The 23,906-nt window shown below is 41.9% G+C and overlaps 1 protein-coding gene across 1 annotated transcript; it reads left to right on the forward strand.

The window, feature by feature from the left end:
- On the forward strand, positions 274 to 21,221 carry ISOC1 (isochorismatase domain containing 1). The gene is made up of 5 exons (XM_018050708.1): positions 274 to 640; positions 11,047 to 11,166; positions 11,274 to 11,477; positions 13,470 to 13,586; positions 20,003 to 21,221. The coding sequence occupies exons 1-5, from the start codon at positions 332 to 334 to the stop codon at positions 20,147 to 20,149; spliced, it is 897 nt and encodes a 298-aa protein (XP_017906197.1). The 5' UTR covers positions 274 to 331; the 3' UTR covers positions 20,150 to 21,221.

Raw genomic sequence — 23,906 nt, forward strand, 5'->3', positions numbered from 1 at the left:
TGGAAGGCGGGGGCACCGATCTCCTCTGAGGATTGGAGCCCCGGCAGCCCCGGAAGGTCGAGGGTGTGCGGGATCCCCGGCCCGCCCGAGGTTGGAGGGGGCGGTCCCGGCGGCGGGCGCAGGCGCTTGGCCAGGCGCCCAGCTCCCACAGCCCGGCCCTCCGCGGGGTCCGCCCTCCGCCCGGGCGAGGAGGAGGGCGCGGGAGCCTCGGCCGCCAGGACCCGCCCCCTCGCCTTCCCGAGCGGGCGGCGGGCGGCGCGGGGAGGCGGGGCCGCGGCGGCCGGCAGTGTCTGCGCCTCGCGGCCTCGGAGCTCGCAGACGCTCGGGGAACATGGCGGCGGCGGAGCCGGCGGTCCCGGCGCTCCCCGGCGGCGGCGGCGCGGGCGCGGGGGCGCCGTCGGGCACGGTCCCCGTGCTTTTCTGCTTCTCGGTCTTTGCGCGGCCCGCGACCGTGCCGCACGGCGCGGGCTACGAGCTCCTCATCCAGAAGTTCCTCAGCCTGTACGGCGACCAGATCGACATGCACCGCAAATTCGTGGTGCAGCTCTTCGCGGAGGAGTGGGGCCAGTACGTGGACCTGCCCAAGGGCTTCGCGGTGAGCGAGCGCTGCAAGGTGCGCCTCGTGCCGCTGCAGATCCAGGTGGGTCCCGCGGGAGGGCCGCGCGCCCCGCCGCTCCGGGTCCCCGTGCGTCCCCGTCCCCGCCGCGCTCCTCAGGTGCCCCGCGGCGGCCGGCCCCGCGCGCCTCGCCGACTGGGAAGGGCCGCGCCGGTGTCGCAAGCCTCGTGAATGGCCCAGCCCCGGCGCCTGTCCGAAGGTGACGGTCACCGGCTGTCCTCCGCCAAGGATGGGGCGTGGGCCTCCCAGCTAGAGGCGGCGCGCGCGAACGCCCCCACGTGTGTGGTCCTCAGCCTCCCGCATCCGCTTTGTGTGCTGGGAGCAAGTCCCAGCCGCCTGCGTAACCCAAGGGCTGTGCGGAGTAGCTGTGTTTTCCTTTGGCGTGATGCAGAACCGGGGAAAAGAGGTTGTGCGGAGTGTCGGGCTTGGGGTTTGTTCCCGGAGTTGTGTTCACCACTTGCGGAAACACAAACTTCTGGAGTCCTGTCCTTTCACCCCTCCTTTTTCCCAGCTTTCAGCTCCTTTGATCTTCAGCCTTCCCTAAGTGAAATAACCGTGTTTAGCCTCTTCATAGTAACTGTCAGCTGAATCTGTTGATTACACGTATACATTTGACTGCCTTGAAAAAGTCATTCGAATCAGGCTGCAGTACCTTCTTAAATACCCAACTTTAGCCAGACCATTCTTTCCTGGTAGTGCTAGCTGGAAAAGTTGTTATACCTGAGGATTATTTTATAGCTTTTGAATATTTTTAAAAAGCCGTGTTCTTATACTGCACAGATCTGCCTCCTGGGTTCTTTTTGTGCTCTGCTCAGAGGATTCACTCGAGGATTTACACTGTTGCAAAGCAAGAATAAAAGGTGTATTTTAGGTACTACACCATCAACAATTTTTTGGTTGAGAGACAGGTAAGCCATTTCTTTGGAAAACCAAACTGAAATGTGGGATTCAGGTTTAGAAGTCACTTTAATATTCAGGTGTCATTTCTGAGGATTGCCCTCTAGTTTTCTTTTCAGTTGTAGTTGTCTGAGGAATTGATCTTGTTTGCTATCACTCCAGCACCCAGTCCAGAAACTTCCAAAGCAGGTACTTTAATCAGAGGACAAAGGCTGTGAGATTACATGGTCAGCCCTTGATGAGCCAAAACGGAGGCAGGTACCTGGTGTCTGATACCCTAGAATTTGCCCTGCTCTTGGGAGTTGTGGTTGATAGGGGTTTACTACTCCCCATTTCTATGTCTTCAGGAGTGTTCATGGCGGACACTTTCTGCAGCCTTCCTTGTCAGTCTGTTTAGATTAATGCTGCCAAAAATACCAAAGAAGTTGGATGCACCTTTGACAAACCCATTAATAAAGGCGAGAATCCAAATACTAGCTGAAGAGATCTGGAGCTTTCCTGAGGAGGCTGACTTCTTTGTGATGTGTTTCCTGTAGTGGTCGGGAGGGAAGGTGGGCTGTTACCTAAGAGATGTTATGCCAGACTGGTGCCCTTCTCAAGTCTTTAAGGCCTCCCCCTCCGCCAATAATAGGATTTTTTTTTTTTTTGGAAAAATTCAGTCTGGGTCTGACAACTCTTTTTAACTAAAGAAATTAATAATATGTATGTATATACCTGAGATGTCTTGTACATTCTCAAAAGGCATTATGTAATTCAGGACACGTGGCTTTTGAAATATTTTGCTTGGTATTGGAGATAAAATAATAGTTTAAGTTTTTGTGGTAATGTTTAAAATAATAATTATAGTAGCACTGCTCTGCCCCATCCTTTTGAAAATATAATTATTTTTCATCAATTAGTCCAAGAATACCTAAGCATCTGTTACATGATACATTAGATATTTTAAAGTATTTAAAATATTTTTATATTATTTCATTTTAGTAATCACAGTAGCTTGACTTCTTCAGCCAGGTGCCTCCACAAGCTTAAAAATAGGTAATGTGGAGGGTTGCACACTCATACCATATATATCCATATGCTTATTCTCATACCTGTTTATCCCTTCCATATGAAGAGAGAGATATATGTATGTGTGTATACATGCTCACACACATGTATGTATATATGTGTGGATACTCCCAGAAGGAAAATGGAAGATATTTCTTTTCATGACCATTTTACTATATTTTTTGGAGCCCAGCTGTATAATCCTGAAGACATGGACATTTCATGGCTGGACAAGAACTTAAGAGTTCATTCTGCATTTGAGTGGCAGCTGTATGTGCCTGGCATAATGAATGTAAACAGGGATAAGACCGAATTCATGCTCCTTACCTAAAATCCTACTCCTTCATTTTGCCAAGGAGCAGAACATGTAGGAAATTGCCCAAGGTCCCAAGGTAAATAAAGCATGCGAGGGTCCTACAGCTGGCCCCAGCATTCATGTTCTCTTTTCATGCTTAATGAATATATCAAGCAGAACGGGAAACAAGTCACAAACTTGGGCTGGTAATATCAGTTGTTTGATGCTATTTATTGCTTCTGTGGAGCAGATGCCTGTCAGTCAGAAAGACTCAAGGTGGCTGGTCAGGGAGACCATCCTCAGGGACAACAGGCTCCTTCTACCAGAGGCAAGGAGGAAGAGCGTGTTTGGCCACTTGTCATCCATGGCTTAAATAATGCCATTTGTGATTTTGGAGAAGGCCTTATAGCCTCTGCAGCTCTGGCTAACATCCTGTATATTCTAGAATGTATTCTCAGTTTCCATAGGGGCCTAAGTTTGCTTTCAGGCTTGTACTGACTGTTGCTAATGACCCTGCAAAACACACTGCCTGCACTGATGGTTGGTTAGCGGTTCTATGGAGATTCATCTGTAAGACCCCATTGCCAGTATTAGGCTATGATAACTTTTTAGTGTCTTCCTTTCTGAAATATTCTGTAACAGTGACCGAGTGTCTGCTGACAGCTCAGGTAGCTAAAGACAGCTCATGTTTCAAGCACTTTTTATGTGTCTTCAACTTTCTCAAAATGCTTGAAGTCTGAGGCATTAGAGACAAAGGGGAAGAAATATAAATGAGAGGCTTATACAGTGGGAATTTAGGTCATTTTTATGACTTACAAGTGTTAATTTTTCACAAGGTATTTCCCAAGTTTTAACTAATGGAGAATTCAACCCTGGAAGCTCATGTAAATTTGATATCATACCACTATCAGTGTATTTTTCCAGCTTGTCACCAGGGAAGGCAGAACCCAAGCAGAAGAGAGGAAGAAATGGACATGGTTAAGAATGACACCACTGAGAGTATTTTGCTCTGAGTACGTAGGAGGGAGGGCTCTGGCAGCTTTGTGTGGGCAGAAGATAAGGGCTTTCCTGGGAAGGTTATTTTGACCTTCTCTGAGGTGTTTAATTGGGAAGGGATTCTGCTCCAGGTTTTACTTTCTTGGAAGTGTATTAGTATGAAGATTATTTTAAACAGAGGTGTGGACATTTTATAGCTAGAAGGTGCCCCAGAGTTCAGGGTGGGAAGGAAGAGAAGGCATGGTTTGAAAAGAAAATGGAAAGGACTTGGGTCTCCCTTGGGCTTGCTAGTTGGAAGGTGATGACTTTGGATTTCAGAACCTTAACCGTGGAGTGTGTAGGAGGAGCAGGTAGATAAGCCAATGCTCAGAACTCTTGAGTTAGAGAAGTAGGCAGGGCTTTTCTCAGGAGGCTGACAGTGTCAGGGGCTCTGGAGATAACAGCTGAATCCTAAGGGATTGTCTCTCGCCCACCCACTCCCCTTGTAAAAAATTTAACATTTCAAATTACTGCCCAAAGCGTTGTACACATTTTGCTCTTTGTGGATACGTGAGAGGCTACCTTGGAGAAGGCAGTGGCAACCCACTCTGGTACTCTTGCCTGGACAATCCCATGGACGTAGGCTGCAGTCCATGGGGTCGCTTGAAGTCGAACACGACTGAGCCACTTCACTTTCACTTTTCACTTTCATGCATTGAAGAAGGAAATGGCAACCCGCTCCAGTGTTCTTGCCTGGGGAATCCCAGGGACGGGGTAGCCTGGTGGGCTGCCATCTATGGGGTCGCACAGAGTCTGACATGACTGAAGTGACTTAGCAGCAGCAGAAAGGCTACCTATAAATAAACTGTGTGCCAGTGGAAGCTATGATCTGTGTTCGGGAGTTTTTTTCTACATTTAATTTGCCAGGGGGAATTCAGTGTAGATTCAGATGTCACTGTGCTCCTGGGATCTGGTCAGCTTCACCGCCACCCCAATATCAGGTATGATGTAAAGAACCCCTCTGTCCTCAGCACTAAAATGGGTGGAGTTGGCTGGCCTCCCGCGAGCAGTTGGAAAGCTCAAACTTTTAACTGATAAGCTTGAGTTGTAATCTTAATGCCAGTCACATTAGTGTTCACAGTAGGTGAGTAGGTTGCAAAATAAGAGTGAATCTGAACCTATTTTTCCAGAAGCAGATCATGTACCAATAGTTACTGTAAGTCTTTTGGTAACATTTGGAAATCTACTTTATGAACCATTTCTTAATTCTATAGACTGTGCTAACAAGTTAGACGTTATCAATGTTTCTCTATATATATTTCTTGGTTTCTTAATGGATCATATTAGTAGTAAGTGGTATTTTAACCTCATTATTGAAGAACCGGTTTTAACATGTGCTAAACTTGAAAGCACAGTGTACGTTTCCTATAAGAGGGATGCACAGTACCCTAATACTTTAATTGATGGATTTACATGAAACTGATTTAGTCTTTGAAATAGCCTTATGCTGTTGCTACGTTGCTTCGGTCATGTCCGACTGTGCGACCCCATGGACTGCAGCGCACCAGGCTCCTCCGTCCCTGGGATTCTCCAGGCAAGAACACTGGAGTGGGGCGCCATTGCCTTCTCCATAGCCCTGTGAGGTAGCAACTATTTTTATTACTTTGTTACAGATGGAAGTGACGGTGTTTAGTTGTGTCTGACTCTTTGTGACCCCATGGACTGTAACCCACCGGGCTCCTCTGTCCATGGGATTCTCCAGGCAAGAATACTGGAGTGGGTTGCCATGCCCTCCTCCAGGGGATCATCCCGACCCAGGGATTAAACTTGGGTCTCCCACATTGCAGATAGTTACTTTCAGAGCCACCAGCAAAGCCAGATTAAGAAGCTGCTGTTTAGAAATGTTAATAGTTTGCAATTGAAGTTAGTGAAGTTGACATTTGAACTCAGATTCTGATGCCCATGGGCTGACCTGCATTGCCTGGGAGAGTCGTGTCACAGGCCTCTGTTTTGAGTCAGTATTGAAACAAAGCCTTCCTGTACCTGTGATAGGTTTCCTTGGAAACACTTCTCAGTGAAATAATGACACCCCATATTCCCTTCTGGACCCCTCTGCCAAGTACATCATGCCTATATTGTTGCTCTAATAGACTACTAACATTTTCAAAACACCACATTCACAAGTTCAAACTTCAATCATTTCTAAAGATACACAGTTTACGCACTGTAGTCACTTGCTTGGGTGCTGCTGTAACAAAGTACTACAGACTGAGCAGCTTATATAACCAAAATTTATTTTCTCACAGTTCTAAAGGATTTAGGTCAGATTTGGGTCCTTGTGAGGACTGTGGAGGAGAAGATGTTTCGTGCCTCCCCTGGCTTTTGGTGGCAGGTTGGCCATCTTTGGCATGGCTTCACTTGTAGACGAACCACGCTGATCTCCGCCTTCATGTTCACATGGCCTTCTCTGTGCTCAGATTTCCCTTCTTAATGAGGATGCCTCTCATGTTGGATGAGGCATCCACCTGAGTTGAGAAGATCCCCTAGAGGAGGAAATGGCAACCCACTCCAATATTCTTGGCTGGGAAATTCCATGGACAGAGGAACCTGATGGGCCGCCGTCCATGGGGTCACAAAGAGTTGGGACACAACTGAGCACGCACGCAGATGCTGCTCCAGTGTGACCTCGTCTTAACTGACTGTGTTTTCAGTGACTGTTTCCAAATAAGGCAATACTGGGGTGCAGTACTGGAGGTCAGGAATTCAGCATCTGAGTTTCGGAGCACACAGTTCAATACACAACTCTCACCATGTGCTACGTTTATGGAGAGATCAGAAGTGGCACACCACATATCACTGAACAAGACCAGCCATCATGTTTGTGCCTGTCCCGAGAAACCAGGGGGACCAAGTAAGGGAGGAGCAGATCCTTGCAGATGTAGCAGCTGTTGTTAGAAAAGGGTCAGGTCACATGTGGATGTGAAGCAGGGTGAATACTGTTATGATCACGGTAGTCATGGAATTTGGGGATGAAGAGTCTTTTGACTATGAAATCTAAGGTCAAAGTCTAGCTATGACAGTTAAGAAAGTGGGCAAAAATTTTATACTTGGAACTTATCTTAAACTATTGCTTGAGGAAGCCATTGATTGTAATCAACTTTTTGTGTTGAAATATGTATTCAACACATTAAAATACATATTTTTAATGTATGTGTGTATAGTGATGTATATAGATAGATAAATATATGAAGGTGTGTGTATGTAAACATTTTTATATGTGATTTCTTCAGACTTCCTGAATATGTGTTGATCTCTAATTGCTACACGTTTACCCATGACAGCATTTGGTCAAGTCCACTTGTAATTTGCTTTCTTGGAGTTGCAACAGGTCTGATGATGAGCGGCACTTTTAGTTATCTACAAGGTTTCGGTGTAAGAGGAGTTTCTGAGTCAAATTATGGAGTCCCTGGATTATAGAGTCAGTGTGTAATTTAACAGTTATTGAAATTTTCGTGGAGTTGGGGTGGATAAGGGGTTGATTGGATGTAGTTAGAGATTTTCAGTAGTTGTTTTTTTTTTTTGGTAGCCTCAGCTCCTCCTTTTTCTCCCTTGTATGGTATGGAGATTATTCATAAAGTAGTGGCTCTTCTCGCTACTCTTAGGACATAGGGAGACCATTTAAATTTTTTTACCTAAATTTTTTAGAATAGTGTTGATTTACAAGGAGAGTTGCAAAGATAATACAGAGAGCTCCTGCATATGTGACGTAGTTTCCCCTCTTGCCAACATCTCCATCACTGTGGCATATTTGTCACAACTAAAGAACCAACGTTGCTGCTAAGTCGCTTCAGTCGTGTCCGACTCTGTGCGACCCCATAGACGGCAGCCCGCCAGGCTCCCCTGTCCCTGGGATTCTCCAGGTAAGAACACTGGAGTGGGTTGCCATTTCCTTCTCCAATGCATGAAAGTGAAAGGTGAAAGTGAAGTCGCTCAGTCATGTCCGACCCTCAGCGACCCCATGGACGGCAGCCCACCAGGCTCCTCCGTCCATGGGATTTTCGAGGCAAGAGCACTGGAGTGGGGTGCCATTGCCTTCTCCAAAAGAACCAACGTTAGTACATTACTATTCGCTGAGTGCCACACTTTAGTCAGATTTCACAGGCTTTTCCCTAATGTCCTCTTTCTGCTCCAGGATCCAATCCAGAATACTAGTTATGTTTGATTGCCACATCTCCTTAGGCTCCTCTGGGTTATGACAGTTCCTCAAAGCTTCGTTGTTTTTAATGAGCTTGACAATTCTGAGAAGTACTGATTAGATATTTTGGTCGAATGATCTCAGTTTGGGTTTATCTGCTTTTTTCTCAGTGCTTAAAGGGTTGTGGGATTTTGAGAGGAAGATCATGAAGGTCATTCTCATCACATATCCAGGCTGAATACCATCACCGTGACTTCACTGATTGCCTCAGTCTTGATGGCCTGGCTGAGGCCGTATTCATAATTACCCTCTCACTCGATTCTCTATTATGAGGAAGCAAATTGCTCAGTGCAGGCCACATTCAAGGGGTGTCCACTCCTGGAGAGGAGAATATCTAGGCATTTTTGTTTCACAAAATTATAACCAGTCATCTCTGCCCTCAACCCCTGTCTCTGTGGCTTCTTTCTTTAACTGAAAGTTTAGAGATGATGGATTCCTCTGCTGGAAAGGATTTCAGGGCTGCCTTTGCTAACCTCTTCTAATATGACATATGTCTGATGAGGTCCCCTGCCCAGAACAGCTGTAATGAGGTGTTGGGAAGCACCAGGTAACAGGAACCCTGGGAGACCACAACTCTGAATAATCTAGGATTTCTGAGTAGGTATGGTTTTATTCCTTTAACATCCCAATATTCAGTAGTTTGACCATTTTATATAGTAGACCTGAAATATTATGTAACTGATTTTCTTAATGAATGGAAGACAATGATTTTGTCTCAGTTTATAACTTAACATACAGCCTGTTACTCCTTCATTGGAGTCTAGACTGAGAACTGGTTGAGTTTTGATCCGCATTTACTGTATTTTGAATCTCTTCTTCCTCGGCTGTTATTCCTTGCTGCTATCCGTTTGCCTATCTTCAGCAAACTTTCACATTTGCTGTTTCTAACCTTATGTTAATTTATAATCCAGCCTTCCAAACTTGTTAGGAATGTATACAGAGTTAGTCCTTACAGTCTGAGATAAGATCTGAGAGCTGGAGATCCAAGTAAGCATAGGCTCTCAGTGTGTTAGTGCATGGCTATCCAGCATACCCTGGCAACTTCACAGAGTTTTATTTTGCCTGCTTGCTGGTCTTCGTATGTTGTAGAAAGGCAGGATTGCTGAGTTGCATTGCAGTTGTTTTAAACAGGGCAGTTGCAGCTAAACCGCTTTTCATAGTGTTCCTTCAACACATCATTTTTCACTGGGGACCCCTGGTTCAAATTTCTAAAATTATATATATATATATATATGCATTTTGAGCCAAGATTTAATATTTACTGAGCATTTAAGATACATGATCATAAATAGTGGTTGATTTTCAACCTAGTACCCTGAGTACTTATATAGTCATCAGATTCATTGCTTTTGATAATGACTGAAATGGAAGCATGGTACTTGCATTAAAAATTTAAGTAAAGAAGCAGCCAAAGATGAGCATATATAATTCAAAATGCTAGAATATTTATTTTAAACATTCCTTATTGACAGAGTAGAAAAACCCTCTACGTAGTTTTAGGATTACAGATGGTCCTTCCATTCGCACACGGACATGGTGTTGGACTGCATGTGGTTAATCAGTACACGTCTGTGGAGTTAATATCAGAGGGAGATTAAGGTGCCAGAGTCCTTCAGACCAGGATGCAGATGAATAAAGTGCATACTGACTAGAGCAGTCATGCTGCTAAGGATCAAAGATTCCTCTTAACGATGCATTTAATTCTTGGAGTAATTGTTTCTTAAGTGTGATACATGTGCCGAGGTACTAAGGCAGGGTCTAGGGTCAGGCTGGTGGTGAAGCCACCACCTTTGTAATCAGGACTCAGGTTTCTCTAGAAAATTAGAAATAATTATTATCTGTTGGTGGTTTATGTTCATTAGAGGGAAGCCTTAAGGGGTACCAAGAGTAGTGGCATGGCCTCATTCAGGATCAAACTGCGTGCTTTCCAGAGCTTCTCTAATTTGAGAAGGTGGGAAAAAAAAGCGCAGTGGGTTTTTCAGCATTCAGATTAAATTCTTGTATTTAACAGTGATTTTTCACTTTCTGGGAGATCCATGTTGGGCCCAAGTTATTGTAGTAGACCAACTACAGCAATGAATGTAAGGCTTGGTAACCTAATACCCAGTTTTCATCTTGATTCATTGATTTTCTTGATTGTGATAAACATGTGTAAGAATTGAGATGTCAGGTTTGTGTCTCTCCATTTGACGTTGGTGATGTGGTTGGCATCATTTCATTGCTGTTTTTTTTTGGAACTCTTAAGATGGTATTGAGAATACTGATTTAATATTTCTTTCTTGATGGTAGCAGTAATTCTAGGTTTGTTTTTTTTCATTTTTTGTTCCACAGTCTCTGCTACAGATTATTTTAAATTTTATTCTTTGTACTTGTAAGCAATATTGTCATCAAATTTAAGGTTTTTTTTTTTACTATTTTTTATTATAAAAGTAATACATACTTTTAAATAACATTTAGCAAATGTTTTAAAATAGCATTTGAAAAACAGAAGAAAGGTATTAAGAAAAAATATTATCAGTATCCCTAACTGTGTAACCACTTGTCAATATTTTCATATATTTACTTCTTTTTATTCATATGTTTAGAGTTTTGAAATACTATTGAACTGTGTGCTTTTTAAAATTAACATTAGATTATAAGCATGTCTTCTTAGAGGTGTGCATTTTTTGAAAACATATGCATATGCTATTTTAATAGGCTAAATATGTTTTGTGAAATCATTTTTTGTATTGTCAGTTCTTGGTTTATTTCAAATTTTCACTATTAAAAGCAATTCAGTGGACATCTTTGGGGATAATTTTTTTTTTTCCTATTATTCATATCGTTTCTTCTAAACAATAGTTGTTAAAATTGACCTAATGGGTCAAACAGTAGGAATGTTTTTCTCCCTTTACTGACCTCCAGCTGAAAATAAAGGTCACTGTATAACAAATGCTAAATCATTCTTTCTTTTTTCCTCAGCTCACTACCCTGGGAAATCTTACACCTTCAAGCACTGTGTTTTTCTGCTGTGATATGCAAGAAAGGTTCAGACCAGCCATCAAGTATTTTGGAGATATTATTAGTGTGGGACAGAGATTGGTATGCTCATTTGTTTATTTTTTCCAATTTGCTGAAGCACGATATACATTCATACACAAATGTATGTATATTGGTACTTATCTTTGTGCTTTTTATTTCCCCCCCAGTTACAAGGGGCCCGGATTTTAGGAATTCCAGTTATTGTAACAGAACAGTACCCTAAAGGTCTTGGAAGCACTGTTCAAGAAATTGATTTAACAGGTGTAAAGCTGGTACTTCCAAAGACCAAATTTTCAATGGTATTACCGGAAGTGGAAGCAGCATTAGCAGAGATTCCTGGAGTCAGGAGTGTTGTGTTGTTTGGAGTAGAAGTAAGTACCACTTGTTCTGTTTTGGACACAATATCATTTGTAGAAAACTTGTTATTTCCAGAATGTAATTTTGTATAGAATAGTGTGTGTTTGTTAGTCACTCAGTCCTGTCTGACTCTTTGCAACCCCATGGACTGTAGCCCACCGGGCTCCTTTGTCCATGGGATTCTCCAGGCAAAAATACTGGAGTGGGTTGCCATTTCCTTCTCCATGTATATAGAATACTGTATAGGTAAAAAGAGCTTCCCTGTTGGTTCAGTGGTAAAGAACCCCCCTGCCAGTGCAGGAGACATGGGTTTGATCCCTAGGTCAGGAATCCCCTGGAGAAGGAAATGGCAACCCACTCCGGTATACTTGCCTGGAGAATCCCATGGACAGAGGAGCCTTGTGGCTACAGTCCATGGGGTCCAAAAAGAGTCAGACATGACTTAGTGACTAAACAGCAACAACTGATAGAGAATAACCCCCACCATTTATTAAATGTTGACTATTGTCCTGTCACTGGTCCAGACACTCTTCTGTCCTTCAATTTGTTAAACTCTCAGAACAATCCTCTGATCTACGTACTTTTGGTCTCCTCATATTATAGAGATGGGGAACCTTAAACACAGATGCTGTGCGTCTTGCTCAAGGTCATACAGTTAGTTAAAGGACCGAGTTGCATTTGAATCTAGGTTGATTGATCTTTGGGCCTTTACTTTGAACTACTACTCAGAACACACTTTCATCAAAGATAATATGTTTACTTATATAGGAGTTCCTCTTGGTCATGATTTTGTTCTGGAAAACCTTAGAGGTCATGTAGCTCATTGTCCTTCACATTTGAATCAAGTACTTTTTTTTTTTAAGGAAAAAATATATTCATGGATTCTTAATGCTGATTAAAATGATTTTGGGGGTTTTTTCACATGTAGAAGCAGAATATAAGTATTTATTCATAGCTTGTAAGAACCTCTTGAGCTGAAATTATAAAATTATGAAAACCATAAAAACAGTGAAATGCAAATAATTTAAGACACCCATGATGTTTTGATAGTAGGTTTCATAGTAGTAGGTTTTAATGGTAGAAAGATGTATCCTCAGTTTTATATGGATATTAAATATTTCTGTATTTTAACTCCAATACCGACATAATAAAAGAAGCCTATTTGTATAAATATGTCATGCCAAATCTTGTTGCTGACTTTTATACTTTTTCTTATTTGTTTACCATTATTAGCTCTTACGTGTAATCAAAATCATCTTTGAGCAGTCCTCCAGTGCTAACTTTAATAACTTGTTAGTCGATAATTTTCCATGGCTCTCTTGTCATGTAAAGATAAAGTCAGCTTTGTCGCATTATTAAAATCTGCTTTCATTGCTTATTTAATCCACTTATTGTTGGAGTCTGTTTTTACTCTTTATTTCCTGCCAATGAATTATACAAGTTTGTGCTTAGAAAGATGGTATCTGTATAATGCATTTGCTGGTGATGTATACTGGGTATTTTTTGCCTAAGCTATAAGTTATTTTTAATTTGACCTACCGTTACTACTGGGTGTCTTGTAACAACTCAGTTTTCCCACCATTATCTCAGTCGACAGTACTGCAGACGTATTCTTTGTGTCAGGCATTTGGTGTGAAAACAGAAATAAACCCAACTGCAAGTGGCATCAAAACCGAGCGGTAGTAGTCAGCTGAGTGAAGGTCACCCAGATGAGACACAGATGAAAATATCAAAAAAAAAAAAAAAATGCTCACAGAGCTGTAAGAATATGTTCAAGGTTCCCAGTACAAAGACCGATGATGTAATTCAGTTCCTGACTTAACAAAGAGGAAACAAAGCCAGAGATGCTGTTTGTGCTCTAGATCACTGGTGGGTCGAAGGCAAAACTCGATGTAGGACGGGGTCGTTAGGCCTGTGGTGCTCTTTTGGCTCTACTGTACTGCTGCCCATTTGTAAAACACTTGTCGTTTCACAGTGTTACATATGGGTTTTTCCTTTCCATCTAGACTCATGTGTGCATCCAGCAGACAGCTCTGGAGCTCGTCGGCCGAGGTATCGAGGTTCATATTGTTGCTGATGCCACGTCATCGAGAAGCATGATGGACAGGATGTTCGCCCTTGAGGTAACTGTCCTGTTTTAAAATAGTTCATTTACCAAGGCTTTCAGATAAATTTGGAGAATATTAAACATGTAACAGCAATGAAAATTTACCTCTTAACTTTGAGCTTGGTCTGACAATAATCAGACTCACCAATTTCCAAGGTCTCCACTGTGCACAACCAGCCTCTAAGATCTCACCATCATATCCTGTTTCACATCTGCTCTGTTTTTATTTCTAGTGATGCTAAACACTCCTTTACATCTTCTGTCCTAACTTTACTATAGTTTTGCACAGGAACTAAGAGGTATTCTAGAACTATTTAAAGATTTGCAAAGTAAAAGCAGCTCATCTAGGCTTAACTTGATCAAGATCTATCCAAAACCTAGTGCCTCGTGGGCCTCAGGCTGGTTCAGCTGAGATTTGTGTAGATTTCCTCAGACTTGGATTTCTGGGAATAGGCGTGTCACTGACTGTGGGCGTCACTCACACACAGTGTTTAATGGCTCTCTGCGTGGCGTGTCAGTGATTTTCATCAGCGTTGCATAACGGTTGCCTTACGTAAGCAATTCCTATTCCGAGACTATTGAAGAGCAAACTCCCACAATTAATCCTTTGAAATCCTTCACATTGTGGATCTCTGTCGGTTTGTTTAATTCTAATTCTATCATAGTTTTAAAGTCATGTCAATCTGGACTTGAATTGCTCAGTTTTTAACTAATTAGTTTAATTGAGAATGGAAAATGTAGATTTTTTTTTTCTTTTTTTTGAGACTCTCCAGTGTTTCATGCATAAGCTGACCTATGAGCCACTTTCTCTGTAGATTGCTCAGTCATCTCTCCTAGTTTAAAATGTTCCCCAGGGTGGTGAGTTTGGCAAATAAGCATAAGAAAGACGAAGGGTCAAGTCAGTGAGGAGGGCTGATGTGGAAGCCGACAGGGTAGCTGGCATCAGCAGTGCTTTCAAAGCCCTGGTTGGCCATCCCTTCTTTTATTCCTGAACAGGGAGGTTTTATTAATTTTATTCAACGATTTTCAAGTCCATTTGGACTATTAGGTTCTCTGGTTAGTTTGATACTAGGTATTGCTTCTTCCCCTCTCAGCAGAGAACTTGAAGCTCTCCTTACAGTCAGAGTTAATCAACTAACACTTCTCAAATTTTCTTAGCAATCTGATCCGTCCTGCCTCAACAGGCAGTTGTTTTCCTCCATGAATATCCTTTATGGTAATGTTGAGGTCCAGAACTTGAAGTGTTCCCAAGGAAGCAAAGAACTTAAGAACATATAAAACCAGACATTTTCCTTTCTTGTAAAGAGATTTTAAGAACTTTTGTCCTGCGTTCATTTACATTTTTCAGACATGTCTTTATTATGCCATTTATTACAGAAAGTTGTTATTGCTGGCAATTCTTTTACCAAGACTCAGAATAAAACAGTTGGCCTTTTAATACCTGAGCCTCCTTCTTTCAGAGGTAGCCTGTAATCTTACTGATCAGGAGTCCAAACAGTAGAGGGATAATATGGGTTTGAATGCAGGTTCTGGCATTTCGTAAATTTGTGTCCTTGGACCAATCACCTAATATCTTTGCCTTAGGTTTCAAGTTAGTGATATGTAATAAAAGTCATATTTTTATGGCGAAATAGAAAAATTTAAACTGGAAGAAGTTCTCTTTGCCCTTTGGTTTCCTCTTTCCCCCTACTCTGTATGCACATTATGCCTTAAGCACATCTTGAGAAGAAACACCTGTAAAGAGTAGACAGCTCCTTAAAAGATAATACTCCTGCTTGACTGTCTCAAGGGTCATGTGACCCGCCACAGTGGCGCTTGGATCTGGATTCTATAAACTGTCAATAATTTATCATTTCGTGTATAGCCCTCTGTCTCAAAAAACTTACATAACTGTGCTTTGATTTCTGATGGGCGAAACTGTCCTCAGAGTTTTCTGAGGGGCTGTTCCCAGGTTATGATCATCATCTTGACCTGAGTAAAATTTTCCGTTCCTTTTTTAGATCAACTGATTAATTTTTTTTTGTCAGCAGTGAAATAGAAACAGTAATAGTCATTACGTGGGAGGATTTTTGTAAGGATTAAATGAAATAATGTATTGGTAGTACTTCGTGTCTGTCACAATAAACACTCAAGTGTGAGCTGTTGCTCTTATTTTTACTGTAGCTCTTATTCTTTTCTTCATGAGCTCCTTCCAGTCAGAAATATATGAGCATATATCAGCTTCCAAGACCCACAAGGGACTAGTCTTGAGAAGTTGTGAGGAGGGAAGGAAAAAATACGGGCTGGGGTGGATTTCTGCCTGCAATGCAGAAGACATAGGAGGCGTAGGTTCGGTTCCCAGTTCGGGAAGATCCCCTCGAGGAGGGCATGGCAACCCACTCCAGTATTCTTGCCGGGAGAATCCCATGGACAGAGAGGCCTGGTGGGCTACAGTCCATAGGATCGCAACATGACTGAAGTGACTGAGCTTGCACTGAACAGCCAGCATTGCTTCGGGTTGCAGTGCTGAGGTTGGAGCGGAAAGAAGCAGGTCGAGAGGTGATGAGGGAAGATGTTCCACATTTCAGACCTTTCCTCTCAGTCTGAAGTTTCTATGGAGGTGTTTTAGTTAGTCCCACAGTCCTTGGAAGAAATGTTCAGTTTCCTGTTTTCTTCTGTGACTATGAAAGTGAAACAGCGATCTGGTCAGCTCCCCTTCTTCTCTTTCCCGTGAGAAACACAGCTACTCAAGATCTTTCCTGAGACTCCCCACCCTGCCTGTTCAGATCGTTAAACTAATAAGATTTATCGTTACTGTTATTAAAACTTCTCTGCTGGGATCTGTGGTGTGTGTTCTACTCCTCAGAATGTTTTGAGCTCCTACCATCTGTCAGGCGTTTTTCTTTCAACTTGCAGTTGCAGGGTAAATGTGGGAGAAGACAGGATAAAACCCTCTCTTGAACTTGTTGTCCTTGTACTTCTGGGAAGTTGTTAAGTGTTGCTTGGGATTTTAATGGGTTTAGTCTTTTTTTTTTTTTACTCCTCTGCCCTCTAGGAGGCTGTCATGTATTTTTAGGTTTGTGGGTCAGAGTAACCTTTCTCTTCCTTTGGCCTAGTTGGACTGACTTTGTAAGTCTAAGGGAAGAACTCTGGAAGTCTATTAAGCCAAGTACCCATTTGCATTAAACAGCTGGAGTTTTAATTGTCCTGCTTTTAAGCCAGGAGATGAAGTGAGTTTGGGGCCAGTGTCCTAGGTGTCCTCACAGCTCAAGGTGGTGAGTGGCAGCCTGCCTGTGTCTGGATCGAGTGCCCTGTTCTCTTTCTGCTCAGGCACCATTTCCAGTTGGTGCTCGAGTGCCCTGTTCTCTTTCTGCTCAGGCACCATTTCCAGTTGGTGCTGGGCGGGCACCGTGGCAAGATGTGTTAGCCTGATCTTAGCATTCTTAGCAAAGGCATGAGCCACGCCTTCCCCTAACACAGGTTCTCTGCTTGATTATTATTTTTGGTTGTTGTTTGTTTTTCTTTTTTGACCACACCTCGAGGCAGTGAAACTTGTGCCCCCAGCAGTGGAGGCATAGTCGGAACCACCGGACCTCCAGGGAAATCCTGTGCCTTGATTACTTTTGAATATGCGCAATATTGGCCATACTTTATTGTTGAAGTTAAGTAATTTTATGTAGGTTTCTGTTTACTAAAATGTTTTCGTGTGTGTGCCTCTTGCTTTCCAGCTTGCCCCTGCCTTGGTCTCTTAGCATTCCTGAGAGCTGTTGGCTTAGGGTGGACCCGGTTCTGGTCAGCAGAGCACTGTGAGAAGCTGTGTCTTTGCTGGGTCATTGCATTTCTTTCTCAGACCTGGGAACACTTTTCTGATCTTCCTGCCTCATGAAAGAACTAGAAAGATTACTGAGAAATGACCTTCATTAGCACTTTGGAATATAGAAAGCAGTTCCACAGACACTGAAAGTATGATTCAGATTCAGGCTGACTCATTGAAAGGCCACTGATTCAACGGAACAGTAAGGAAGGCAGGCCAGCCAGGGAGAGAGCTGGGTTTAGGTGACTTGACGTTCAGGGCCCTGAGACACAGCTCATCTTATATTTATTGCCCACCCTCCTGTCTGAAGCAACCACACAGTCCTTTTAGATTTCTAAGGGTTTTGACTTGACAGTCAGAAGTTTACTGAAAAGCAAGGAGGAGGAAATTAGTCTCCAGAAGTCTTTAAAAAGCTCAGAGACAACTCATCGTCTGGTATTTGTTCCAATGTAGAGGACACTGGTGGAGAAGGAAATGGCAACCCACTCCAGCGTTCTTGCCTAGAGAATCCCAGGGATGGGGGAGCCTGGTGGGCTGCCATCTGTGGGGTTGCACAGAGTCAGACACAAGTGAAGCGACTTAGCAGCAGCAGCAGCAGCAAAGGACACTGGCAGCCTTGCTTATTTCTTCTTCTTTCCTCTGTGACTCTGCTGTCTTTTTCATTTCTCAAGACTTGTGATCAGCTGCTCCTCACACTCCTCTTTTCTGGTGGTTGAGCCCGAACTTGCTATCTGATAAGTAGGCTACGGCTTATACTCCCTTCTCCGTCCTTGGGGATAAAAAGGAAGAGGGTGCCAGTGAGAAGGCTGGGACTATGGATCTACAGCCATTTGAAGGCTTTACTTTGGCTCCATTGAGATGTCCTGTTTATTCAAGTGATGCCCGTTATGATACGACACTGATTCACATGTTTTTTCCCAACTTTCTTAGTTGTGTCTAAACACCTCATCTTCTACCGCTCTTAACAGTGGGTGTTTCATGGGATGACAGTTTGTCTCCTTTTTCCCCTAGGGTTTCTGAGAAATATATCCAGAAAATGGGTCTCTGCCCTAGAATTCTCTTCCTATCCCCGCTCCCACTCTTTTTTATGCTTTCTCTTCTTTGCCTTCCTTCCCTTTTCCCTCTTCATCCCTCCTGCGTACTCTCTGTTTGTCCCCACCTTAAGATGTCTGTCCTTAACTCTTTATTATGATTCCACTGAGACAGTGTAGCAAGGATGTTCTTTGACGTGTCGGTGAAACTCTGTACAAACTTAAATTTTGTACTCTTGTTTGTGATTCTGAAAAGCTTATGACAGTGGCAAGGGTGGTGGTTCTGTTATCATTCAGGGGGATGTTCCTTAACCTCACATGAGGCTTTTCTGCCACCGGTGTTTTACTTATGGTATATGAGTAGGTATGCTGCTAAGTCACTTCAGTCGTGTCCAACTCTGTGCGACCCCATAGATAGCAGCCCGCCAGGCTCCCCCGTCCCTGGGATTCTCCAGGCGAAAACACTGGACTGGGTTGCCATTTCCTTCTCCAATGCATGAAAGTGAAAAGTGAAAGTGAAGTCACTCAGTTGTGTCCAACCCTTAGCGATCCCATGGACTGCAGCCTTCTAGGCTCCTCCGTCCATGGGATTTTCCAGGCAAGAGTACTGGAGTGGGGTGCCATTGCCTTCTCCAGAAGTAGGTATACAGTTTAACATAGGGTATACCAGTAATTGCAGCCATGAAATTAAAGATGCTTACTCCTTGGAAGCAAAGTTATGACCAACCTAGATAGCATATTCAAAAGCAGAGACATTACTTTGCCAACAAAGGTCCATCTAGTCAAGGCTATGGTTTTTCCAGTAGTCATGTGTGGATGCGAGAGTTGGACTGTGAAGAAAGCTGAGCGCCGAAGAATTGATGCTTTTGAACTATGGTGTTGGAGAAGACTCTTGAGAGTCCCTTGGACTGCAGGAGAATCAACCAGTCCATTCTAAAGGAGATCAGTCCTGGGTGTTCTTTGGAAGGACTGATGCTAAAGCTGAAACTCCAGTACTTTGGCCACCTCATGCAAAGAGTTGAGTCATTGGAAAAGACTCTGATGCTGGGAAGGATTGGGGGCAGAAGGAGAAGGGGACGACAGAGGATGAGATGGCTGGATGGCATCACTGACTCGATGGACGTGAGTTTGAGTGAACTCCTGGAGTTGGTGATGGACAGGGAGGCCTGGTGTGCTGCAGTTCATGGGGTCGCAAAGAGTCAGACATCACTGAGCGACTGAACTGAACTGAACTGAACTGATACAGTTTAATGTCAGATATTTGGAGAGAGGGAAAAATAATTTAAGAAACATTGTTTTACAGTCCTTAGCCTTGATCCCTTCTGTCTCTGGCACATCTGAGTCATTATATTGGCTACCTTTTTTCTTTCCCTTATAATGTTAGTAGTTGGGACTAATATTAATAATATTGAGAATCATCCTCATGGGTTTCTGGTATGGCTGGTTTGAACTCTCTCCTCATCACTGAATTTGATGTATGGCTGAGCGCCGTGGTTTTGATAGACAACACTAGCATGTCTCACTGTGCTTTTTGCTGTTTTAATATGGTGTTCATTCTCATGCTTATTTCTTGACTTGTGTCTATCTTTTTTTTTTTTTCTCCTTAAGCGTCTTGCTCGAACCGGGATCATTGTGACTACAAGTGAGGCTGTTCTGCTACAGCTGGTGGCTGATAAAGACCATCCAAAATTCAAGGAAATTCAGAATCTAATTAAGGCGAGTGCCCCAGAGTCGGGTCTGCTTTCCAAAGTGTAAGACATGTGGAGGACTGGTATGCTACTCACTGTCAGATGACAGGACTGTAAGCCCAGACAAGCTCTTGTCTCTCATAGAATTAAAATGTTAAGTCAAAAATTGGCTCCTTTTTTGCGCCTCTTAGTAAAACTTAACCAGTTAGACCGTTTGGGTACCAGCATTTAGTTACACATGTCAAAGGCTTCAGGTGCTGCTTAACTTCTTTTTATGTTAATGTGCTTTTATTTATTAAAAAAACGTTATAATGGAGGTGCCTGTTTTGTCTATACCGTATACACTGATCATATTTTCAAAAGTGCACACTCTTGTGAAGTTTTCCTGTACTGTCACAAAGAAAGGAATCTCCCAGTAACGGTTTGACTTTTGTATCATTGTAAGATGTATGTTATGATGTTAATATGGATTTTAACAGTGCTTTTACTTAACAGGTTGATTGAAGTAGGATTATTATATGAGAATTTGAAAACAGGACTCTGGATCTTGTTACCCTTTTCACTCACAATGCAGTCAAGTTATTTATTAAGTTGCATTGGTTTAACCAGACGAAGTCATGTTGGATAATTATATACCCTTCTTAATTATGTTGATTTTCTTGTTCTGCTCACCATCACTAATTCTCTGTTAATGTTCTCTTTTTTAAATTGAATCTTTTCCCTAAAGGACTCATTGGGTTATTACTTGTATTTTTGATTTTGTAAACAGATGGAATGATGGCAATGTCATGTTATTTGTAGAGGGCTCTTTTAAGATCTTTGACGTATTTAGCTGAATAGCTTTATAACCGTCTTGAATATATCTTCTAATATGCACTAGATTTAGCAAAACGATAAAGACTGGATAAAATGTAGTTTTAAAACATCCATCTTCTTGTTTGATATTTTCTCCACATAACATCCAATTACTGTTAATGCAAAAGGTCTCAGTAATAATTTGGTAGTATTAATTTTGTAGTGATTACTGCCATTCAATAAATTTATTTTCATTTAATACTTATAGGGTTTTACAACTTTTTTTTAATGTTATGTGAAACATGAAACATTTCTGTCTTTTATATTAAAGTAATTAAAGAAAATTCTTTGTCCATGGGAGTAACTGGATTTTATTGAAGGGCCTTCTTAATTATTTAAAAGCAGTAGAATTTTTTTTTTAACAGTGTAACAAAAGCAATATAGCATTCTTCTTATGATTATGTTTAATTGTTTTTCTCAGCAAACTTGTGTGTCAAAAAAGAAGAATCAAAGATTTCTACATGTTTGACCTAGTGCTCCTCAAACTCTAATATGATGCAAGTCACCCGGGGATCTTGTTAAAATGCTGACTCTGGTTCAGTAGGTCTAACTTGTGTGCCTGACATTTCACATTTCCAAGAAAGAGCCAGTTTTTCCATCAGCACTGCTCAAAAGGGACCATACTTTATAAGGAGCAAGGATTTAACTAACTCACCTGTTTTCCTCCGTGGCGCCCTGGCTGTTCCTTTCCCTTGGAACACCACCCCAGTGAAACCTTTTCACAGCTGAAAACAATTCTGTGACCTTGAGTCAATCTCCTATGTCTGTATTAAATTACCACAAACTAAGGTTTAAAACACAAATAATAATAAAGTGGCATCTTCCAGGCCAGTAGGTAAGAAGTCTGAAATGGGTTTCACTGGGCTAAAACCCATCTTTTCCACTAGATTCTAAGCTCCTGGAAAGCAAGACCTATGCATTTATTCTATACTTATTCTGAAAGCTTATTTTGAGTACATCTAAATATTGTTCTATGTGCTAAAGATACAAAGATGCCCATAGAAGCTTAGAGTCTGGTACAAAATCAGATATATCATAACTTCTCAGTAAATGTGAATTGAATTATGTCATAGGTTCAAGAATGTGAATAAAGCATTAAAGTAATATTTAGAGTAATATAATTTTGAATTCTGCCTTCTTTGCTGATCATGCAAGCAAGGTGACAAGGCCTTATTATTGTAGGAAACCTGAATTAATTTTAATACATTAGTCTTGGAATTGGAAGTGTCTGCAATTTTGTAGGGTAACAGAATTCTTTTAACTGATGTAAATAAAGACCTTGAGCTAAAGAAGAGTCCAGTATATTGAATTGCAAGGAGGGTAGAAACAGGATCAAGACACATCATTTATTGAAATATATGGAGAAACTTTAAAACATAAAATATTTGTAAAATTGAAAATAAACGAAAGTGACAACTTGTTTTAACCAGGAAACCAGATACCCTATAATATCCATTTAATTACCATATTTCTCTAATTAAGAATATTTTCTCTGTTTAAAAGTTGTTATTTTGGTAGATATGACTCTAGATCTGGGTGAAGGTTTAAAGATCGTGATCTTGCAGGTCCATTTCAGCTGTAAAATTCTACAACCTGGACTTCCTCACAGTAGTTGATAATTCTAAAGATTATCAGAAGGAAAGGGGGAGAACAATAGAGAGGCTCTGTTTTAGAGTTTGTAAAGCTGTACACCGTTTACAATGCTGAGCTCAAGGGCTGCTTCTAGTGCTGAGACCTTTCCCTGCCTTTTCTTCAATCTTGCCCTTCTTTCTTGATGGTTTATAATTAATTCAGGAAAATGGCTGATAATGGGAAAATCATATTTTCATATTATGAAAATAATATGAATTTTCTTTCATATTTTGAAAATAATATGAATTTTCATTCATATTATAATGAAATATAATGTTTTCATTATATTCATCATCAAATAACTACAAATTCATATTCTGAAATCCTTAATGTCACTTAATCCTCCATGGCGCATTATTTTCACTGTTTAAGGTGGCTCAGTGGTAAAGAATCCATCTGCCAATGCAAGAGATGCAAGTTCGATCCCTGGGTCAGGAAGATCCCCCAAAGTAGGAAAGGGTAACTCGTTCCAGTCTTTCTTGTTGGGAAATCCCATGGACAGAGGAGCCTTGGTCCATGAGTCACAGAGTTAGGCACAACTCAGCAACTAAACAACTCTTGATTAAAAATAACTGAAAAATCACCATAAGATACCATGATTAGCTATATCAATTACTTTGATATGATGGAAATGGATTTATAAAATAATTGCAATTGGCTTTTAGAATTCTTGTTGCTTTTCTTTATCTTTTAAGCTTAAATAGCAGACATCTTAACAGAAATTGACTTTTAGAAGACATTAAAGCCCCAAATGTTGTTCAAGTAAAATAACCTGTTAATTCCTACTGAAGAGATTATTATTGTCCTGATTTGCATGTTGTAGGAAACAGAATTTTGAACTGAACCCCAAGGTTCCCACTCTGGTTGTATATACACCTTCTCCCTGACAGGTGAATACTAATTAATCCCTGTTCAGCTATAAAAAGCTTGCTCAAGTAATTAAGGTTTCAAATCAGTTCACCTTAACATAGGGAGACTGCCTTTGTGTTCTTGATTGAATCAGGTGAGCTTGTAAAAGGGGCTGGACTGTTCCTGGCAAAAGTGATTCAGCATGTGAGAGGGGTCCCAGTGGAAGGAGATTCTCTATTGCTGATTACAAAGCCAAGGACTGGGGGGACCAGCAAGGAAATGGGGACCTCTGTTGCACAAGCACAAGGAACCCAGTTTAGCAAACAACCTGAGTGAATTTGCAAGCAAGGTTTTCCTCAGACCCCAAGTAAGAATGCAGGCAAGACCCCTACCATCTTGATTTCTGCCTAGTGCGACTCTGAGTCTCAGAGATGGCTCCCAGGCTGTGCCAGGACTTCTACAGAACTGTGAGTTAATAAGCTTCTCTT

This window comes from Capra hircus, chromosome 7, assembly GCF_001704415.2.
Source record: "Capra hircus breed San Clemente chromosome 7, ASM170441v1, whole genome shotgun sequence".
NCBI lineage: Eukaryota > Metazoa > Chordata > Mammalia > Artiodactyla > Bovidae > Capra > Capra hircus.

Excerpts from the sequence above, each read along its gene's own strand:
- ISOC1 (XM_018050708.1), top strand. The coding sequence starts at position 332 with ATGGCGGCGGCGGAGCCGGCGGTCCCGGCGCTCCCCGGCGGCGGCGGC. Across the intron at positions 641-11,046 it reads TCGTGCCGCTGCAGATCCAG|CTCACTACCCTGGGAAATCT; the intron begins GTGGGTCCCGCG and ends TTTTTTCCTCAG. Across the intron at positions 13,587-20,002 it reads ACAGGATGTTCGCCCTTGAG|CGTCTTGCTCGAACCGGGAT; the intron begins GTAACTGTCCTG and ends TTTCTCCTTAAG.